This window comes from Oryza sativa, chromosome 3 (genome assembly GCF_034140825.1).
Source record: "Oryza sativa Japonica Group chromosome 3, ASM3414082v1".
NCBI classification, from domain to species: domain Eukaryota; kingdom Viridiplantae; phylum Streptophyta; class Magnoliopsida; order Poales; family Poaceae; genus Oryza; species Oryza sativa.
The window spans coordinates 23,454,601-23,471,508 of NC_089037.1; the positions used below are offsets into that span (position 1 = coordinate 23,454,601).

At 39.4% G+C, this 16,908-nt stretch overlaps 1 protein-coding gene and 1 non-coding gene across 2 annotated transcripts; one reads left to right on the top strand and one right to left on the bottom strand.

Moving 5' to 3' along the window:
• Positions 1-581: 581 nt before the first annotated feature.
• LOC4333405 (transcription initiation factor TFIID subunit 8) lies at positions 582-8,721 on the bottom strand. The gene is made up of 2 exons (XM_015777716.3): positions 7,109-8,721; positions 582-1,264 (listed from the first exon to the last, which is right to left on the bottom strand). Exon 1 carries the CDS (start codon positions 8,420-8,422, stop codon positions 7,217-7,219), a length of 1,206 nt encoding a protein of 401 aa, XP_015633202.1. The 5' UTR covers positions 8,423-8,721; the 3' UTR covers positions 582-1,264; positions 7,109-7,216.
• A 4,530-nt stretch (positions 8,722-13,251) lies between these two features.
• TRNAR-ACG (transfer RNA arginine (anticodon ACG)) lies at positions 13,252-13,324 on the top strand. Its single transcript has one exon. It is a non-coding gene; the product is annotated as a tRNA-Arg (tRNA).
• Positions 13,325-16,908: the final 3,584 nt, after the last annotated feature.

The window sequence follows — 16,908 nt, forward strand, 5'->3', positions numbered from 1 at the left end:
CAGACACAATGATATTTCTTGAAATTTGGGCACTTGTCAATGTTATTTCTTAAATTTATGTTATATTACTCATCCAATTTCAAATGCAAGTAGTTGAAATTCTCAACTCTTTCTTAAATGCAAGTCATTTCTAAAGAATTTCTAATCACTTTTTCAACTATTTTTGTTTGTTTGCCATTGTTAAGTAATCCCTCTGTCCATATTATAAGGGATTTGGGTGGATGTTGACGGTCGTTACCGACAAATTTCGACCGTCAATATAACTAAAATAATAGAGAACTAGCTATGCTTACAATGCCTGCTTATTTCCAAATAATATATTTCCACTTGTACTTGGAGAATAACATGTTGCAGGAATTTATCAAATAAAATAAAGAGAGAGTGGAGAAAACCTCACTCCTAAGCAAGCAAATGGATAAGATGGACACACATGTCAGGTGCAACCATGAACCCACCTATCACAAAGCACACAGAAAGCGTTTACCCAGCTTGCCAACATCCACAAGAAGTCCACACAACTTGGCAGGATCAGGATGCCTGTACCAGGTCGCATCCAGGCAAAACAAATGCACAGCCGAAAGTGCGAGGATAACTGTTCTTCACAACTGTCACTGTTTGCTTTTTACAGTTTACAGAAAAGGTATGATTTGCAATTCAGAAGGGCCGGGATAATCTACAGGGTCACCCAGTACCAAATGAATCATCAATCATATGGTACAAATCTACTACAATGTTGTTGCAACCAAGCAACTAACGCAGCAATTTAACAACAATTAATATATAACTGATGGCCAATAAAGTGGCCATGTAGCTGGAGACTGCCAACCACCACAGAGCATCAGGAGATCTGTCAAACCGCTGACATATATCCACAAAGCAAACTAATGAGACACAATAGTTAACCAATGACCAGAGTACAGCAAAGGCTTGTTACTGCAAGGTTCTTCCGGTATATTTGTGAGCTTTTAGTTAGTAGAGTCAGCCTGGTTGAAGTATGAACATCGCTGCTTGCTAGGAGAAATAGAGTTACAGATGGAGCTGACCAGCACCAGTTCCTTTTGATATGCCATTTCTGTGATCAAGTAAAGCACCGGAGAACAAGAATGGGAATTTTAACTTGTATAAGAAGGTTTGACAAGCAAGATGGTGCCACAGTTTGGACTGGTGTTCATCACAAATCAATCCATCAACACGCCACTCAGAGCAGGTCACTCCAACTGAGAGAAGGTTGCATCATGGATTCATCAGTATAGCAATAGCATATCTGCACAAAGCAACAAATCATCTTTAAATGTCACGTATATTTAGCAAGTGGATATATCAGAATAGTATTAGCAGCATGAATTGACTACTTCAGATTTAAATCCAATAAGCATTACTGCTAAAATCTAGAATATCCCAATGGACAGTTGCCACACAGCCATTTCAAAACTAATAGCTATATGACCATCCAGATGAGGCACACATGAACAAAAGACAAAAAAGCTATCTGGACAAGCTTATCATATTCAAAAATAGGAGTTCACGAATGATGAAGAAACATTTCAGACACGCATGTTCGGTCACACAGTCCTTTTCAACTATTTCATTTGCACTTTTCCTAACTTTATTCACTAGATATTTAGAAGCTATACTCAACTTGAAGCCACCAACCAATCGATTTTTTTGAACAAATTTTCTCAATATATTTTTAACAAATTGTCGCCAATTATATGTCTCTCCATTTATGTAAGAACTTATTGATTAAATAAATCTAAGTTGACTAATTTAATGGCTCAGCAAGAATACAATAAGCCCTACCTTTTGAAACAGGGGAACAAAAGCCTGCTCCACAAAATTTGTTTCACTCAATCATCTTGCACACACTATATACCTCAAACATTATTAGTTCTCATTATTGCACCACACTCTGAATTTAAACACTGGATAGGTAAGATGTAGAGGATCCTTATACAGCACTGAGATGTTCATACCAAGATTTACACTTTAATAAAGTGAACAGTGAACATTGTAGCACAAAAGTCTATGCTCAGTAACCCCAAGGTACCAAGGTACAAAAGGATGTCCAGATTCAGTTTTCTGTTATCGGTATGGTTCGCTTGCAAACCCTTTCAAATAAAAAGGATGTTAAGCCATAGATTATGTCTCATATTAGAGTTCATTAAACATTAAAACCCAATGTCGCATGTCTTGCTTACCACATGGATTGGTTACTAGAACTACAAAATAAAAAGGTTCAGTTACCAGTATTAGTTTTATATAGGCATTTTTCATTGTGCATTTGTGCACTGTACATGGCTAGCAACACACAAGGAAAACCATAAATTCATAACATATGCCATATTATAGTTTGTGTTGACCTTCAATCCAAATCAAAAGGAAGCTCATTGCTAGCAATAGACGAGGAATTATCACAAATTGATACAATTTAGGATTCAACAATATCCATGACACAAAAGGAAAATCAAGTTCAATTTTAGAAAACAGGCTGTACGAGAATGTGACAGGTGGGGGAAAACGGCCTGGTGCATCTCCAATGTACAGGCAGGCAGATTTGGTTTTCCCCACCATACACACACACACACAAAAGTAGATGCTGGTGGTAGGAAGTAAAATATCATACATACACAACTTGAGTGTTGCACAAATTGATTACAATTATAGATGTGCCAGCTTATTGCTGAGAAGTTGAAAATGCAACAAGTACATGCATTACCTTTCAGAAGGAAATGATTAAATGCTATTTATATCAAGCAGGCTTTTACTAGCCATAGGGTTCTCTACAAAAAGAATTAGTAACTCAACAATTATTGTTCTCAGTTGCCATAGAATTTAACTGCAATCAAAATTTTCAGAAACATAACTGTAAAAATCAATCAGAACAGAATCTCAAAAGTCAAAAAGTTCACCTTTTTCAAAGGTGATAAACTATGCCAGAGGATACTAGTAGATTTTATTATAACTATGCCAGAGGATACTAGTAGATTTTATTATGTGTTGCCCAAGATATATAAACAGGAACTTGCAAAATCCATCCCTGGAATCTGCAGCAACATGGTGGGACAGAAAATTTGACCAACCACAGATGGCACTATCAATCCAATGCTTTGATTCATTTGCCAACACGCTGACCCTTATCCCTATAGAGGATATTCCACCCTTTTGCTGTCTATTATTATCCAGTTTATTCCAATCACCACAGTATGATAGATACATATAGTGCTACTCTACAGAAAGAGTTATCTAGTGGTTCATGTACGCAAGGATACTCTTCGTAAGTATTTTGTTGGCAAAGTTGGTAGCAATAAGGAAGATGTGAGCAATGATAGTAACATAATCTAAAGGATCCATTGCATTCTTATTAGAGTCCTACCATATTCATCAAAGGAATACCCGCTTGTTTGTGTATTGAAGAAGTGAACTTGTTTGAGAAATTACTTGGAATTTGTCCTTTTATTGAAGATTAATTAATAAGTGAAAAAAATAAAGTGAGATGCCTTGAAGTACGTAAAACTGTATTGTATGGACCGTGGTCATTCTAACCTTAGGAATATGTTGCATAAAAAAGATATGTGGATATTTCATCTACTACAGTTTATAGAAGCTAACTAACTTCTCAATTTGCATTCCACAAGTAAATATAATGAGCACCATTTCTCTATACATTTAAATACCCGCTTATTAGAAATAAAATATAGTATCATTGTGGGTAAAAATAAAACCGAAGACCGGACCCAACTGCCAGTTTTTTGGGTTTTCAGTTTTGCATTTGGTTCTCATTTAAGTTAACTAAGGTTTTCGGCAATGAGTGTTTTGCAACAGGAAGCGCAAGTGAAACATTTCTACCTTGGGAAACCAAACCTACCAAAAAAACAAAGCACAACTATTAACCCAATAGCCCAGTAATCTGTGAACTCCACCCAAGGCCTAAGGCCCACATTTTCCTCATCTTCCTATCCCTAACCCTATCCCCATTGTCACTCCAACACACATTGCTCTGAGCAAGTCGTGAGGCAAAACAACATGGCACAAAAGGCAATGTAGCAGCCCAACATAGCCATCGGTGGAGCATAGTCACACACTTGTGTTGGAGGCCATCAGTCAAAAGATGTATGAGGCTGCAGGTTAAGCGATGTGGAGTAGGAGACCGGCCGACCTAGCTGTGTGAGCAATGTGGCTGGCTGGAAGCACAGAGAGCAGGAGGCCTACAAAGAAGCGAGCAGGACCAAGTGCCATTGGTGGGGCAGCAGAGCAGAGGCATGACGGAGGAGCGAATAGAGTGAGCGAGTGGCAGGTCGGTAGTGGCAAAGGTCGCCCCGGTGAGTCAGAGTTATCAAGGAGCTATTTGTAAAAACAAAAAAGAAAAAGAAACCCAAAAAATCAAAAGGTACAAACAAAAATAAATTGAATGCCCATCCCCATCAAAGATCCAATATTTTTCAAGGGAAATTTGGCATGTACTCCCTCCATCCAAAAGTCTAAGACCTATTTCTTTTGTCACCAAGACCAAGGAGTAATTAACTGATCCACCATGTGACAAAACAATAAACCATACACATGCATGCAACCAATAAGTACTAAGATAGCTTCTTGGGTTCCCGTCAACAATTTAATTTAGCACATAGAGACTACAAATAGGCCTTAAACTTTTGGAAAAATCAACAAATGAAATAGGTCTGACTTTTGGATGGAGGGAGTAACACAAACATGGCAAAATAAATGCAGCCAAGGAAGGTCTGAAGTAAGGGTGGGTATAGAACATACCATCACATGAATAAACAGTACACAATAAACACGTGCAATCTCACTTGTGCTTGATACATAGAGGGTACAAGAAACGTGTTACGTATTGGGGTATACGTATATTGTGCTGTGATTGTTCGCAGGAAGAAATCCCAAACCTCTTCTGGTTGAAACAGCATGTGAGGAAATAGACAAAGATAAAGAAGTTCCTCTTTTTAAAAGAGTAATATGTTCCCCTTTTTCCTAAATCTCAAGTCTCAACGGATGCTATATCTCCTACCCAATAGGTGAGGCATACATAATAAATTAAAAACAAATTAACTGAAGAGAGAATGAAATCTATATTTAAGAATAACTCGATGGCCAATTTATTAGTTTGATGTTGTAGTGCAGTTAATGCTGCCTAGTACATGGGACCATTATGGGTGCCATAGCATTTTTGGATTTGTTACAGATAGCACAAAAATCAACAAAAAGAACAACTGAAATGTGCAACTACCAAAATAATGAAATTATGAGATAGAGAGAATCTATGCAGAATAAATACAAGAGAAACTGCAAGGGTTTACTTACACAACTAGGAAGGTAGCCGCGCCTATGCGCGGGCATTTATATTGTTGAAGGGTAACATTATAGTTTGTTCAACAATTGTCTCGTATATAGTCGGAGAATGTCCTTTTAAAATATATCGAGGGTTCTTTTGTTTTAGCATATCTCAAAAACCATTCATTGACTTTTCAATAGAAGATAGTAAGCTCATACAACTTTTGTATCAAGTAAATATTAAACTACCACTAGCTAATTATCAAGCATACAATTTGTACATGGGCTGTGTAAAATATGGCTAGAAGCAAAAATTATGAGATCAAGGAACTCAAAGTTTTTGTGATTGAATCGCCCCGTGAAGGCACATAACAAACAAATCAAGGGTAGATTAAAAGTTAGATTTTTTTTTTCTCTATATAAGTTCAACAATATTTTCTCTATAGTTTTAAAGAACATTGAAGGGTTTTGGTGCACACAAACACCTACATAATTGCTTGGCTTGGTAGTGCAAAATGTAACATTGTTTGAAGCTAATTTCTTTCTTCTTTTGCATGTTCGATTGTTTTCTTTGAAACAATATTTGTTTGAAATAAGACCATAATTATATAGATTTAAGTAGTATGTATAGTTTACTTATAAATTTTGAAGTTTTTTAAGTAAAGTTTATTTCTATTATATAATACGGTTAACAATATAGTTTTGTCATGTAAATTATAATCAATAAGTTCGCTATAATTTATATCACAAAAATTAATGAAACTTTGTAAAACCAACCATGACTACTTAACAAAAGAAATGGACAAATATTTTCATTAATAAAATAATCTAAAATAATGGGTACATAATATAATATAATGGTGTAAACTTTATTTTCAAGTATTGTAGAGCTAATTCATTTATGTATACTTGTAAAAGAGTTATATGCTGATATATTATTCTATGTTTGTAAAGTAACTTTTATTTAAAATTTATTATCACTAATAATAGTAATAATAATTGTCTCAACTATATACATTGAAAAGAAAAAAAGTTACGTACTAACGTACGTACATATATATACCATGGAAGGAGAGGTGGAACAGTATAGTCACTTTTCGTGTTTGGATTTATTTAAAGATCCACTGATTTAAGTGAAAATCAAGGGATAGATGTTTTGCTTTTTTTTTCTCAGATTTTCTACGATTTTCTTTACTTCCTCCGTTTCACAATGTAAGACTTTCTAGCATTGCCCACATTCATATAGATGTTAATAAATCTATACACATATGTGGCTAGATTCATTAACATCTATATGAATATGAGTAATGCTAGAAAGTCTTACATTGTGAAACGGAGGAAGTAGTTTATTAGAGCACCATATGGCGGCTTGAGAGCGTTTTGAGGAAGTTTAATGACCTTTTAGTATATAATAGATAGATAGATTGCATGTGCGTATCAGCAATCCTTCTAATTTAGGATATTAGTGCGGTGGTGGTAGCCTACAAGGAATCCAGTTAATCAGAACTAGCAGTGGAAGGTAGATTCGCAATTTTTGAACTGTATACAGTGGATGCTATTTTTCTAACCAAAGCTTTAAGGAAAAGCATAACAGAATGTGACTACCACATATATTCAACACATAAACCATCCATGTAGCATTCTCTGTTATCTCGTGATGTGATAACTTTGTACTTTTAAATACAAAATGTGCATATTACAAAAAAAAGGATATTCTTGTGTAGTTATGTGGTTTTCAGTTATACACTCAAATTAATAGAGATGCACGTAATGGCTATGAAGTAAATCTGCCAGGAACAGTTAAGTGAAAAAACAAACAAACCTCAAGATCTTGGCAAATGCTGCTCCAACATGAATTTGAAAAGTCCCTAGTTTAGCCAGTCCAAAATTCACCATGCAGCTCTGTGGGTACTGCAAACATACAGGAACGTTAAAGCTGAGTAAGTTCATGTGGATTATCCATTGCTTCCCTTAGTATCAACTCTGCCCTCTGCTCCTTATCCTCCTTGAAGAACCAGGGATCCTTCAGTTCAACCAGAGCTCTCGAATTCAGTGCCATCACCATTGACTTCTTATCAATCCCAATTCTAAAATACACCGGTGGCCTCTCTTTTGGAACAACCCTCTTCTGAGTCTGACTATCATTTTGGCCCTGATCCATACCCTCATCAAATTCTCCACCTTTTGATTCTTCAAATGCGGGTGCGAAGGCCTCAACAACAGAGAATGTCTTCCCCACACCAGGCATGGTAACCTCGGACACCGCCTTCTCCCCATAAGGCAAAGCTCGCTCATGAAACGGATTCGCCTTGCTCTCAACCACATCTAGTCCGTTCGCTTTGACTGCATCATCGACCAGCATTCCTGGTCGGAACCCGTCGGCACCTGCAAGAGCAAGACGCCGTTGCAGGCTGAGCAGCGACTTCTCAGCTTTCCTCCGCTGCCGCGCCCGCTCCACCTCATCCGCCCCAGCCTTAGCCACCTCCTCACTCCACAACTCGCTCCTCACATACGTGTGAGGTTCCGGAAAGGCCGGGAGCCATTCCGGGACATGGCTCATCCCGCTCTCCCTACCCAAGACCGCAAAGCTCGTCGTCGAGTGCAGCGGCACACGCTGTACCGGAAACCTCGGCAATGGCCGGCCCGCGAACGGGGATTCCTTGGACGCGCCAACAAACACGGCCATATCCTTGACGACGGCGGAGTTGGCGAGGCAACGGGCAGAAACCGAGGCGGCCCCCGCGAAGCCATAGTAGGCCGCGCCGCACTCCTCGAGGAACTGTATGACGTCGCACTCGTTTGCGGCGGCGCGGCCGGCGAGGTTGGCGTGGAACGTGGCGGCACGGCCGAGCTGGCAGATGTACCGCAGGAGGACGTCGACGAGCGCGTCCACCGCCGAGCGGTGCGCGCAGACGAAGCCAGCCGCCTCCAGCATCCGCGCCACCGCCGCCCTCGCCACCGCCCTCCCGAAGTCCCCTCCTCCACCCGCTGCTGCCGCCGCTGCTCCTCCCCCTCCTCCTCCTCCTCCTCCTCCTGCTCCTCCGCCACCACCGCCGCCTACCCTGCCGGCCCGGCCACCACCCCCGCCGCCTCTGCTGCTCATGCTCGCCTTCGCGCTCGGCCGCGCCCCAATCATACCGGCGGCACCTCTATCCCACCGCCGCGAACCCAGGCCGCGCCGCCATCGAGGGGGGGAGTGGCAGCGCCAAAATTGCGGGGGAATTCGAGCACCGGTGGTCGAAATCGGGATGGAAATCTAGGGTTTAGGGGTTGACCGTTGGGGAATCGGGCACGCGGAGGCGGCGGAGCTCGGAATTCGGAGAGAAATCCAAACCCCAAGCTGGCGAAATGGGGAGAGGGAGACGACTTGAGTTGACTACACTAGCGAGAGAGCGAGGAGGACACAAGCAGCAGCGGAGAGAGAGAGAGAGGCGTGTCGGCTGAATGCGGAATGCCTCAACACAGGAAGATTTCGGCCATCTTCCGACGGCGGGGAATGAACGGCCAGGATTTTCCATTCTCGATTCAGGAGCTTTGTCACTCGATGGGTGGATTATCGGGTGCTTCTATGGTCTATACAAAACAAAGTCAACATGGAAGGCATCCACAATGGTTATTTATAGGCTCTCTACAAGAGATCCATGTCAGCATATTTTTCTACTTGGAAGGTATTAAATGAAGAGAGAGAGCAAAGCTATCTACTAACTTATAGATAGTCTATAGAGAAAAACGAGGCAATGCATGAGAGAGCTATAGATACCAATGTAGACATACTATTGAAGTGGTTTACTATTAATCGAGTCTATTGCTGAGATGTACATGTTTTATAGAGAGCACCTTAGAGCACCCGAACCATTCGTCTATTGCTGAGATGTACATGTTTTATAGAGAGCACCTTAGAGCACCTGAACCATTGCGGATGGTTCGGGTGCTCTAAGGTGCTCTCTATAAAACATGTACATCTCAGCAATAGACTCGATTAATAGTAAACCACCTCAATAGTATGTCTACATTGGTATCTATAGCTCTCTCATGCATTGCCTCGTTTTTCTCTATAGACTATCTATAAGTTAGTAGATAGCTTTGCTCTCTCTCTTCATTTAATACCTTCCAAGTAGGAAAATATGCTGACATAGATCTCTTGTAGAGAGCCTATAGATAACCATTGTGGGTGCCCTAAGGGCAGCCCCAACCCTCCATCTAGGATGGTGTCTATAGCATTAACTACATTGCCATGTAGGACTTTTAGCTTATATGGCACTATATTAATTCAGAGAGTAAGTGAAGAGAGGAAGAAACTGGGTCTCATGCAAGACACAGCCTCAACACGAGAACCTATGCACTAGACACTATCAAATTTTGTATTGGGAGAGAATAGTATCTTCATAATAGATGAAGAATAAATATGATTGGTAGAGAAGAGAGATGATGTATTTATTAGTGGCCTAGTTTAAGAAACCATGGGTTGTAGAGTGTAGTTTCTATTGTGATGTCTTATTGACATGATATCATAGACACTGCTTATGGACACTATGGGTTGGGACTGCCCTAATAGGGTAGGCGGACACTCAAAGGTTAAATTGGTTTTATTTAGAGAAGAGTAAAGTGTGTTGGCGGTCCTTAAACTTGTAGGGTTGTGTCGTATATGTCTCTAAACTCTCAAAATGGATATCCAGGTCTCAGAACTTGTCAAAGTGTATCATCTTGGCCCCAAATTGATACATCCCCTCTAGGATCCTACGTGGCGCTGATGTGGCAATGCCACATGGACGTGACGTGTCCTTTTCTTTTTTTTCTTTTTTTCCTTTTCTTTTCCGTTTTCTTCTCATTCTTCTTTTTTTTCCTTTCTTCAGAGAAAGGAGAAGAAATGGGAAAAAGGAGAAGAAAAAAGGAAAAAAGGAAAAAAATTAAATGGGTCCTATTTGTCAGTCAAAATAATGTCACGTCATGTCCGTGTGGCATGCCACATCAGCGCTACGTAAGATCCTGTAGGGGTTGTGGCGATTTGGGACCTAGATGACACACTATGACAAGTTCTAGGATTTGGATATGTATTTTGAGAGTTTAGGGACCTAAATGACACACCCTTACAAGTTTAAGGACCGCCAGTACACTTTACTCTTTAGAGAAACAATACAAATGTATGCGCTCATAATATACACGGATACATCCCTATGCACACTCTACTCTTATAAGTATATCCGAAAAGCTCACACGCATGCACATTTATAAGTATATTCGAAAAGCTCAGCCAGTATATTTGGAGATTAATAAAAGCATCTTAAACGTCTCAATGTTAACATTAACTTTCATGAACTGCCGGTTGTAGTTTCGTGAAAACTGATGGTTTTTAACTAGTTTTTACTAAGTTGGCTTCTCGGTTTGTATCCTTGGTGGATAAACCGATGGGTTTTCAATTTCAAAATGAGAAGGGAAACCCGCTTTCAATTTCCACGTGTCGTCCAATCCATAATGATCCGGTGTTTTTATAGTTATTTTTGGAATGTTCCTTTGGCCAATTTTGTTTTACTGTCGTGAGGACACATTTACAATTTAAAGAACATAATCATAATTATTATGGATAATTTATTACACCCTCCGTCCCAAAATAAGTTCATTTATATGTTTATGTGTGCAATGTTTGACCGTATGTCTTATTTGCTCTTTTTATGAATTACTAGTATTTTTGTTGTTATTAGATGATAAGATATAAATAGTACTTTATGCATGACTTGTTTTTTAAAAATTTTCAGATAAGACGAACGGTCAAAAGTTAGATATAGAAACCTACCAATAAACTTATTTTTGGGATGGTGGTTGTACTTCTGAAGGTGTACTTTACGCTTAGGTTTTGTTCGCCTTTGTTCAGCACCATGTTTAAGCTGAGATGTTTTGCAGCGAAGGGGAAAAGTCACATGATTAGGAAAAAATATGAATTACCCCTCTGAACTATCGAGGTTGATTGTATTCCCCACTCCCCCAACTTAAATATCAGATATTTTACACCCTCAACTATGCAAACCGGATAAATAACCCCTCTGATTCATACCGGAGTGGTTTTGGCCCTACGTGGCAATTCAATCAGCAGTTTTTTAAAAGTTGCCCATATGTCATACTCCCCCTCTCTCTCTTTCCTTAATCCCCATCCTCTATCTTCTTCCTTTCCTCACCTCCCTCTCCACCTCTCTTTCACCAAACCGAGCAGGGAGGACCGAGCTGACGACAATGCACAGCAACCGGCGGCAGGAGGGGCTCGAGCCCGTGTGGGCTTAGGCGCAAGCAGCGATAGAGGTAGCAAGTGACTCGCGTCTCACAGCCGACAAAAGGCACACGCGAGGGACGACAGACAACAGCTAGCAAAAGTTGGGGCGGCGGCGTTTCCGGCGAGGGGTCGGTGATGGGTGGTGCTTTGTAGTGCGACAAGCGACGATGGCGCGTGGCTCGAGCGACATCGATGCCCGGGAGGCCAGCAGCAGGGCAAGCTCAGCTTGCCTCATTTGAGGAGGCATTGCCACCGTAGGTGTTACCCCTCTCCACGTCGCCTTGCTCCAGCCTTGCGTTCGGGGCGCCACCTTCACATCGAGCCCCGCCTTCCCCAGCCGGTCGCCGTCCCTATTCCCACCCTCAAGTCCGGCCGCCTCCCTCATGCCCCACCCACCTCCTTTAGCCGGCTGCTGCCACCATTCACATCCGCTAGAGAGCAACAGAGAGGGTGGGGGGAGGGGAGAGGATACTGGCGAGAGGGAGAGAGAAGAAAGGAAATGACAGGTGGGCCCTATAATTTATTATTATTATTATTATTATTATTATTATTATTATTATTATTATTATTATTATTATTGCTGACTATGGCAATTGACACCACGTGTGCAAGCTCTTGGTCAAAATCGCCCAAAACAGTCCTAGAAGGGTAATTCGTCCGCTTTAGAAAGTTCAGAGGAGGGGGTAATTCGTACTTTTTCCTTATGATTAATTAATTACTACATTACTATTAAAAGTTGAAATTAGTTTTATTTGATATTTAAAGATACATTTATGTAATTTTAAAAAAGTATCGTTTAGCAGTCCAGGAAGCGTTCTCACTAGAAATAAGAAAATAGCTAACCCTGTCAACTTAAATACAGTAGAACACAACGTTTGACGAAGTATTTATAGTCACGGGTGGTATAACCATACAAGTGTTTTTAGGTAGAGTGTGGTCAGCATTCCGAGGTTTATTATCATTGTATGAGCAAATACTATAAGACCTTTAATTACTTGTCCTACATTGTCATATATGCTTATATGTATGATGAGGTAGATGAGAGAAGAGAAGAGAGATAAAGAGAGAGGAGAAGATACCTCTCATGCAAGAAACAAACTTATCCCTCCCGCACGGAAAACGGAGCGGTCCATTAGCGTATGATTAATTAAGTATTAGCTAATTTTTTTAAAAAAAATAGATTAATTTGATTTTTTTAATCAACTTTCGTATATAAACTTTTTGCAAAAAAACGTATCGTTTAATAGTTTGAAAAGCGTGCGCGCGGAAAACGAGGGAGATGGGTTGGGAACACGAGGATGCAAACACAGCCTTAACACAAACTTGAAGAGAAATAAGAGAAAAGGAAAGAGTTGATTGATCAAACAAATAAAATAAAATCATTAGAATCAATGCAAGTGTATCCATTGAAAAGGGAAGAGTAAATTTGAGCAAACAAATAAAATGAAACAAGAATTTTAAAACTGTTTTTTTCCCTGTTAACTGCCTCCATTAAAATTATTGTAATGCTAGTGTTGGACGTCTTATGAGTCTTCCTGATTTCTCATTTTCTATGTGGTGAAGTTGTTGAAAACATGTTAAATGACGCTACTTGACAAACATATTCTGGTGGGGGTGGTAGATCGCCAGGCACATTCCTTTGTTGTATCAATATTTGTTAAATACATTTAAGTAAGCAATTCGCTTTACCAAAAGCAGAACATGACTCCATGGCCCAATGGATAAGGCGCTGGTCTACGGAACCAGAGATTCTGGGTTCGATCCCCAGTGGAGTCGCCCATGTAAGTTTCGATATTTACTTTTTACCTTTCTTTTTTTTTATAAAATTGGAAATTTTTGATAAACCAAAAGTTGATTATTCTCCCATTATAAATATAGATTATCTTTTACCATTTTGTGTTTTAATTTTTACCTTTCTTTTTTTTTGTATAAAATTGGAAATTTTTGGATAAATCAAAAGTTGATTATTCTCCCATTATAAACATAGATTATCTTTTACTTTTTTGTGTAAAATAGGAAAATCAAAAGCTGATTATTCTCCAATTATAAACCTAGATTATATTTTACTTTTTTGTGTAAAATTGGAAACTTTTGGATAAATCAAAAGTTGATTATTCTCCAATTATAAACCTAGATTTATATTTTACTCTTTTTTTTTGTAAAATTGGAAACTTTTGGATAAATCAAAAGTTGATTATTCTCCAATTATAAACCTAGATTATTTGGTCATATTCTGCGCGCGGTGCGGTGGGGTGCTATACCGGCTGATGTAAGATGTCTACCGGTAAAAAGATAATTCCGTGCACACATATCTCTGAACAATTTTCTCCATCCTCTAAATTTTGCCTCATTTTCTATGTGTCTTTGCGTTTTGCTTCGAGCTCCTCTATGCCCATTCTAGTTCACCGTTAGATTTTTCTAAAAAGATTACATTGCCCTTTCTCATAGTTACGATCTACCAACTTCATAAATCTCAATGTGCAAAATTTTAATCTACGATAAAATCAAGTTGTGGAAAATTATTTGATGCAAAATTTTTAAAACAAAATTTAATTTTTGAACAATTTTTTTTATTAAATCCATACCTCGTTTCATTTGGAATTGAGAATCAAAATATTTATTTGATTTAAATTTTAGTGAAATTGTTGTATGAATTTCATCAAATTTGATTTGAAATTTATTTTTTAAAAAATCAAACTTCATCTTTCAAATGTGTGGTCAAATAATTTTATCCCCTTTGTTTTTAGAATGATTCTTTTTTTCACATGAGAATTGTGTTTTTATCACCAAGCTAACACAAAAGTATGAAGCGGCGTATCTAGGATTTTTATACGGGTAGTCCAACCTATATATATTTTTTAAAATACCCTAAATATAATGAAGTTAGAAGTACAATTTTATCGAATGTGCATCATAAAATATGAATAAGGATTTTTTTCCTTTTTCCAAAATTTTTTTTTCACATATGTATATATGCATGGGGCTACGATTTTTTGGTGGCTACGAAACAACCCCTGGATTTGACTAGTATGAGAAAGGGGCAATTAGTCCCTTTTGAAATATAATTCCATCATTCTGCATGCATACTTCCGCATGCTGCCTTAGGCCCCTTTCTTTAATGTTTTAAAACATAGGAAATTCAAAGTATTGCAATTCCGATAGGAAAATTTTCTAGAAAAGCTTTGTTTCAATTGAATTATATATTTTCCTTTGAAATTTCAATGAAGATTTCGGAGAAAAGTTAGTAAGAGCTCTAACCTCTTATAATTTTTCCTTTGAGTCTATTTCTCCTATCTCAATCCTGTGTTTTTTATGTGGTCTATTCAAATCATCATTCCCATATTCTCCATGTTTTACAATCCTATGTTTTATATTTATATTTTTATATAAAAGTTCTATTTTTTTTATTTGTCTTTTTTTTCAGTACAGATCCCTTAGAATATGCATCCATCACTTTTTTTTTTCTCAAACCGGACGCCTGAGTCTAGGCATTTTCCAAAGGAAAAATGTTCACTTTTCGTACCTCGAATATAGGTTGAGTTTCAATCGCGAAACTCAACCTACATAACCAGGTACAACACATTAGTTATCTTCTAAAAACAGTGCAAATAGTCCCAAAATATTAAGTATGGTTTTGGCTAACATGACGTTCACGTGACAGCCCGGTCACAATAAATTAAAAATAGACATGGGCCCACATGTAAGTGATAAGGGGGAAAATAAAAAAAAATATAAGACCCACATGTCAGCTCCGACTTCTCCTCTCTCTCTTTCTTTTCTCTTCTTTCCCATCCACAACTAAAGTTCATGTGAGGGAGGCAGAGGTGGGCGAGGGTGAGGGAAGAGGAGGCGGCCGATGAGACGAAGGGTTACCTCATCGACGGCCGGTGGTGGCGAGGAGGGGAAAGGTAGTGGCACGGGTAGCTAGGGTGGAAGCCGCGGGCTGTGAGGGCTAGATCTACGCGATGAGAATGCAGTGGAGAGAGGAAGAAAAGTCCGCAGTGGCGTAGAAGGAGACGGGAGCATGCAAGGAGGCAGGATCTCAAAACAGTAATGACGATAACACTCTAGCTGTGTCCGCGTCCTCCCCTCTCCCTATCCTCAGTCCTCTCCTCCCCCGGACAGTGAGCAATGACGGACATCGAGCTCCTCCTCCGACACATGCTCTAGTCGCTCACGGTAACAGTAGCGGCGGGAGGACCTCCACATTGCCCCCCAAGGACGTCCGCATCGACCGAACTCCTCCCTCTTTGTCCACATCTTCCTCCCCACCGCATCGTCGCACTCGCACAATCTCATCCTCGGCCCCATGGCACGGTAGCAAGCCCCTGCCAGCCACTAGCGCCCTCCTAAGAGGCTCCTTCATGCCATCTCGAAGCGCGCCGTGGTCTCCATGTGGCGAAAGCTACCCATTACCATCCAGTTCCTGAGTTCCATGGTAGGGGTTCGTTTCTGGGAGCCCTGTTTAGCCGGGAGTTCCTGTTCCGCGCGTACGCGCTAGGAACGGAGGCGGCGCGCACTTTCCTGGCGTCCCTAATAGTGTCGTTCTTTTTTTTTAATGAAAATTCGCCACCGTATGTTTCTTTCTTTTGTTTAGTTGACTGAAACAAACTTTCAACTCAGATTTATCCAGGATGTGGAAACTTTTCAACTAAGATTTGAACACTCTCAAGTCTAGATTTGAACACAGATCTAAAATTTTTCAAGTCAAGATTTGAATACTTTCAACTTAAAATTAAAAATTTTCAACTCAGATTTTGAAACTTTCAAATCTTGATTTAAAAATTTTCATGTCAGATTTGAAAACTTTCAACTCATATTTAAAAACATTCAACTCAAATTTGAAAATTTTCATCCAAAACTTAAAAACTTTCATCGCAAATCTTAAAAACTTTCAACTATTTAAGTCCAGATTTGAAAACTTTCAACTAAAATTTAAAAACTTTCATCTCAGATTAAAAAACGTTCAACTCAAATTTGAAAACTTTCATCTCAAAACTGAAAAACTTTCAACTCGAATTTAAAACTAGCAGAAATTAAAGATGAAAGATTCAATTTCCAAAATAAAAAAAACACGGAAAAAAATCGGCAAAAAATATTTCAGGGCCTCCCCGGCTCCCCACGGTGGAAAAAAGAAGAGAGAAAAAGGGAAAAAAAAAGGAAGAGAAGAGCTACTTGAGGGCGTGGGCCGTGTGGGCTAGAAACACGCGCCAGATACGCTAATAGCGCGTACGCCTAATTAGCCATTAACAGCCACATCAGCTAAAACATGGCAAAATACTGCCTTAAAACCTCGATTACGTAGATGCTTTTTTTTTTCGGTTTAAGGACGCGATTGAAATTCAACTCCAATACGAGAG

What these genes read in the sequence shown, in the direction of transcription:
- LOC4333405 (XM_015777716.3), bottom strand. Translation starts at nt 8,422, where the DNA reads ATGATTGGGGCGCGGCCGAGCGCGAAGGCGAGCATGAGCAGCAGAGGC.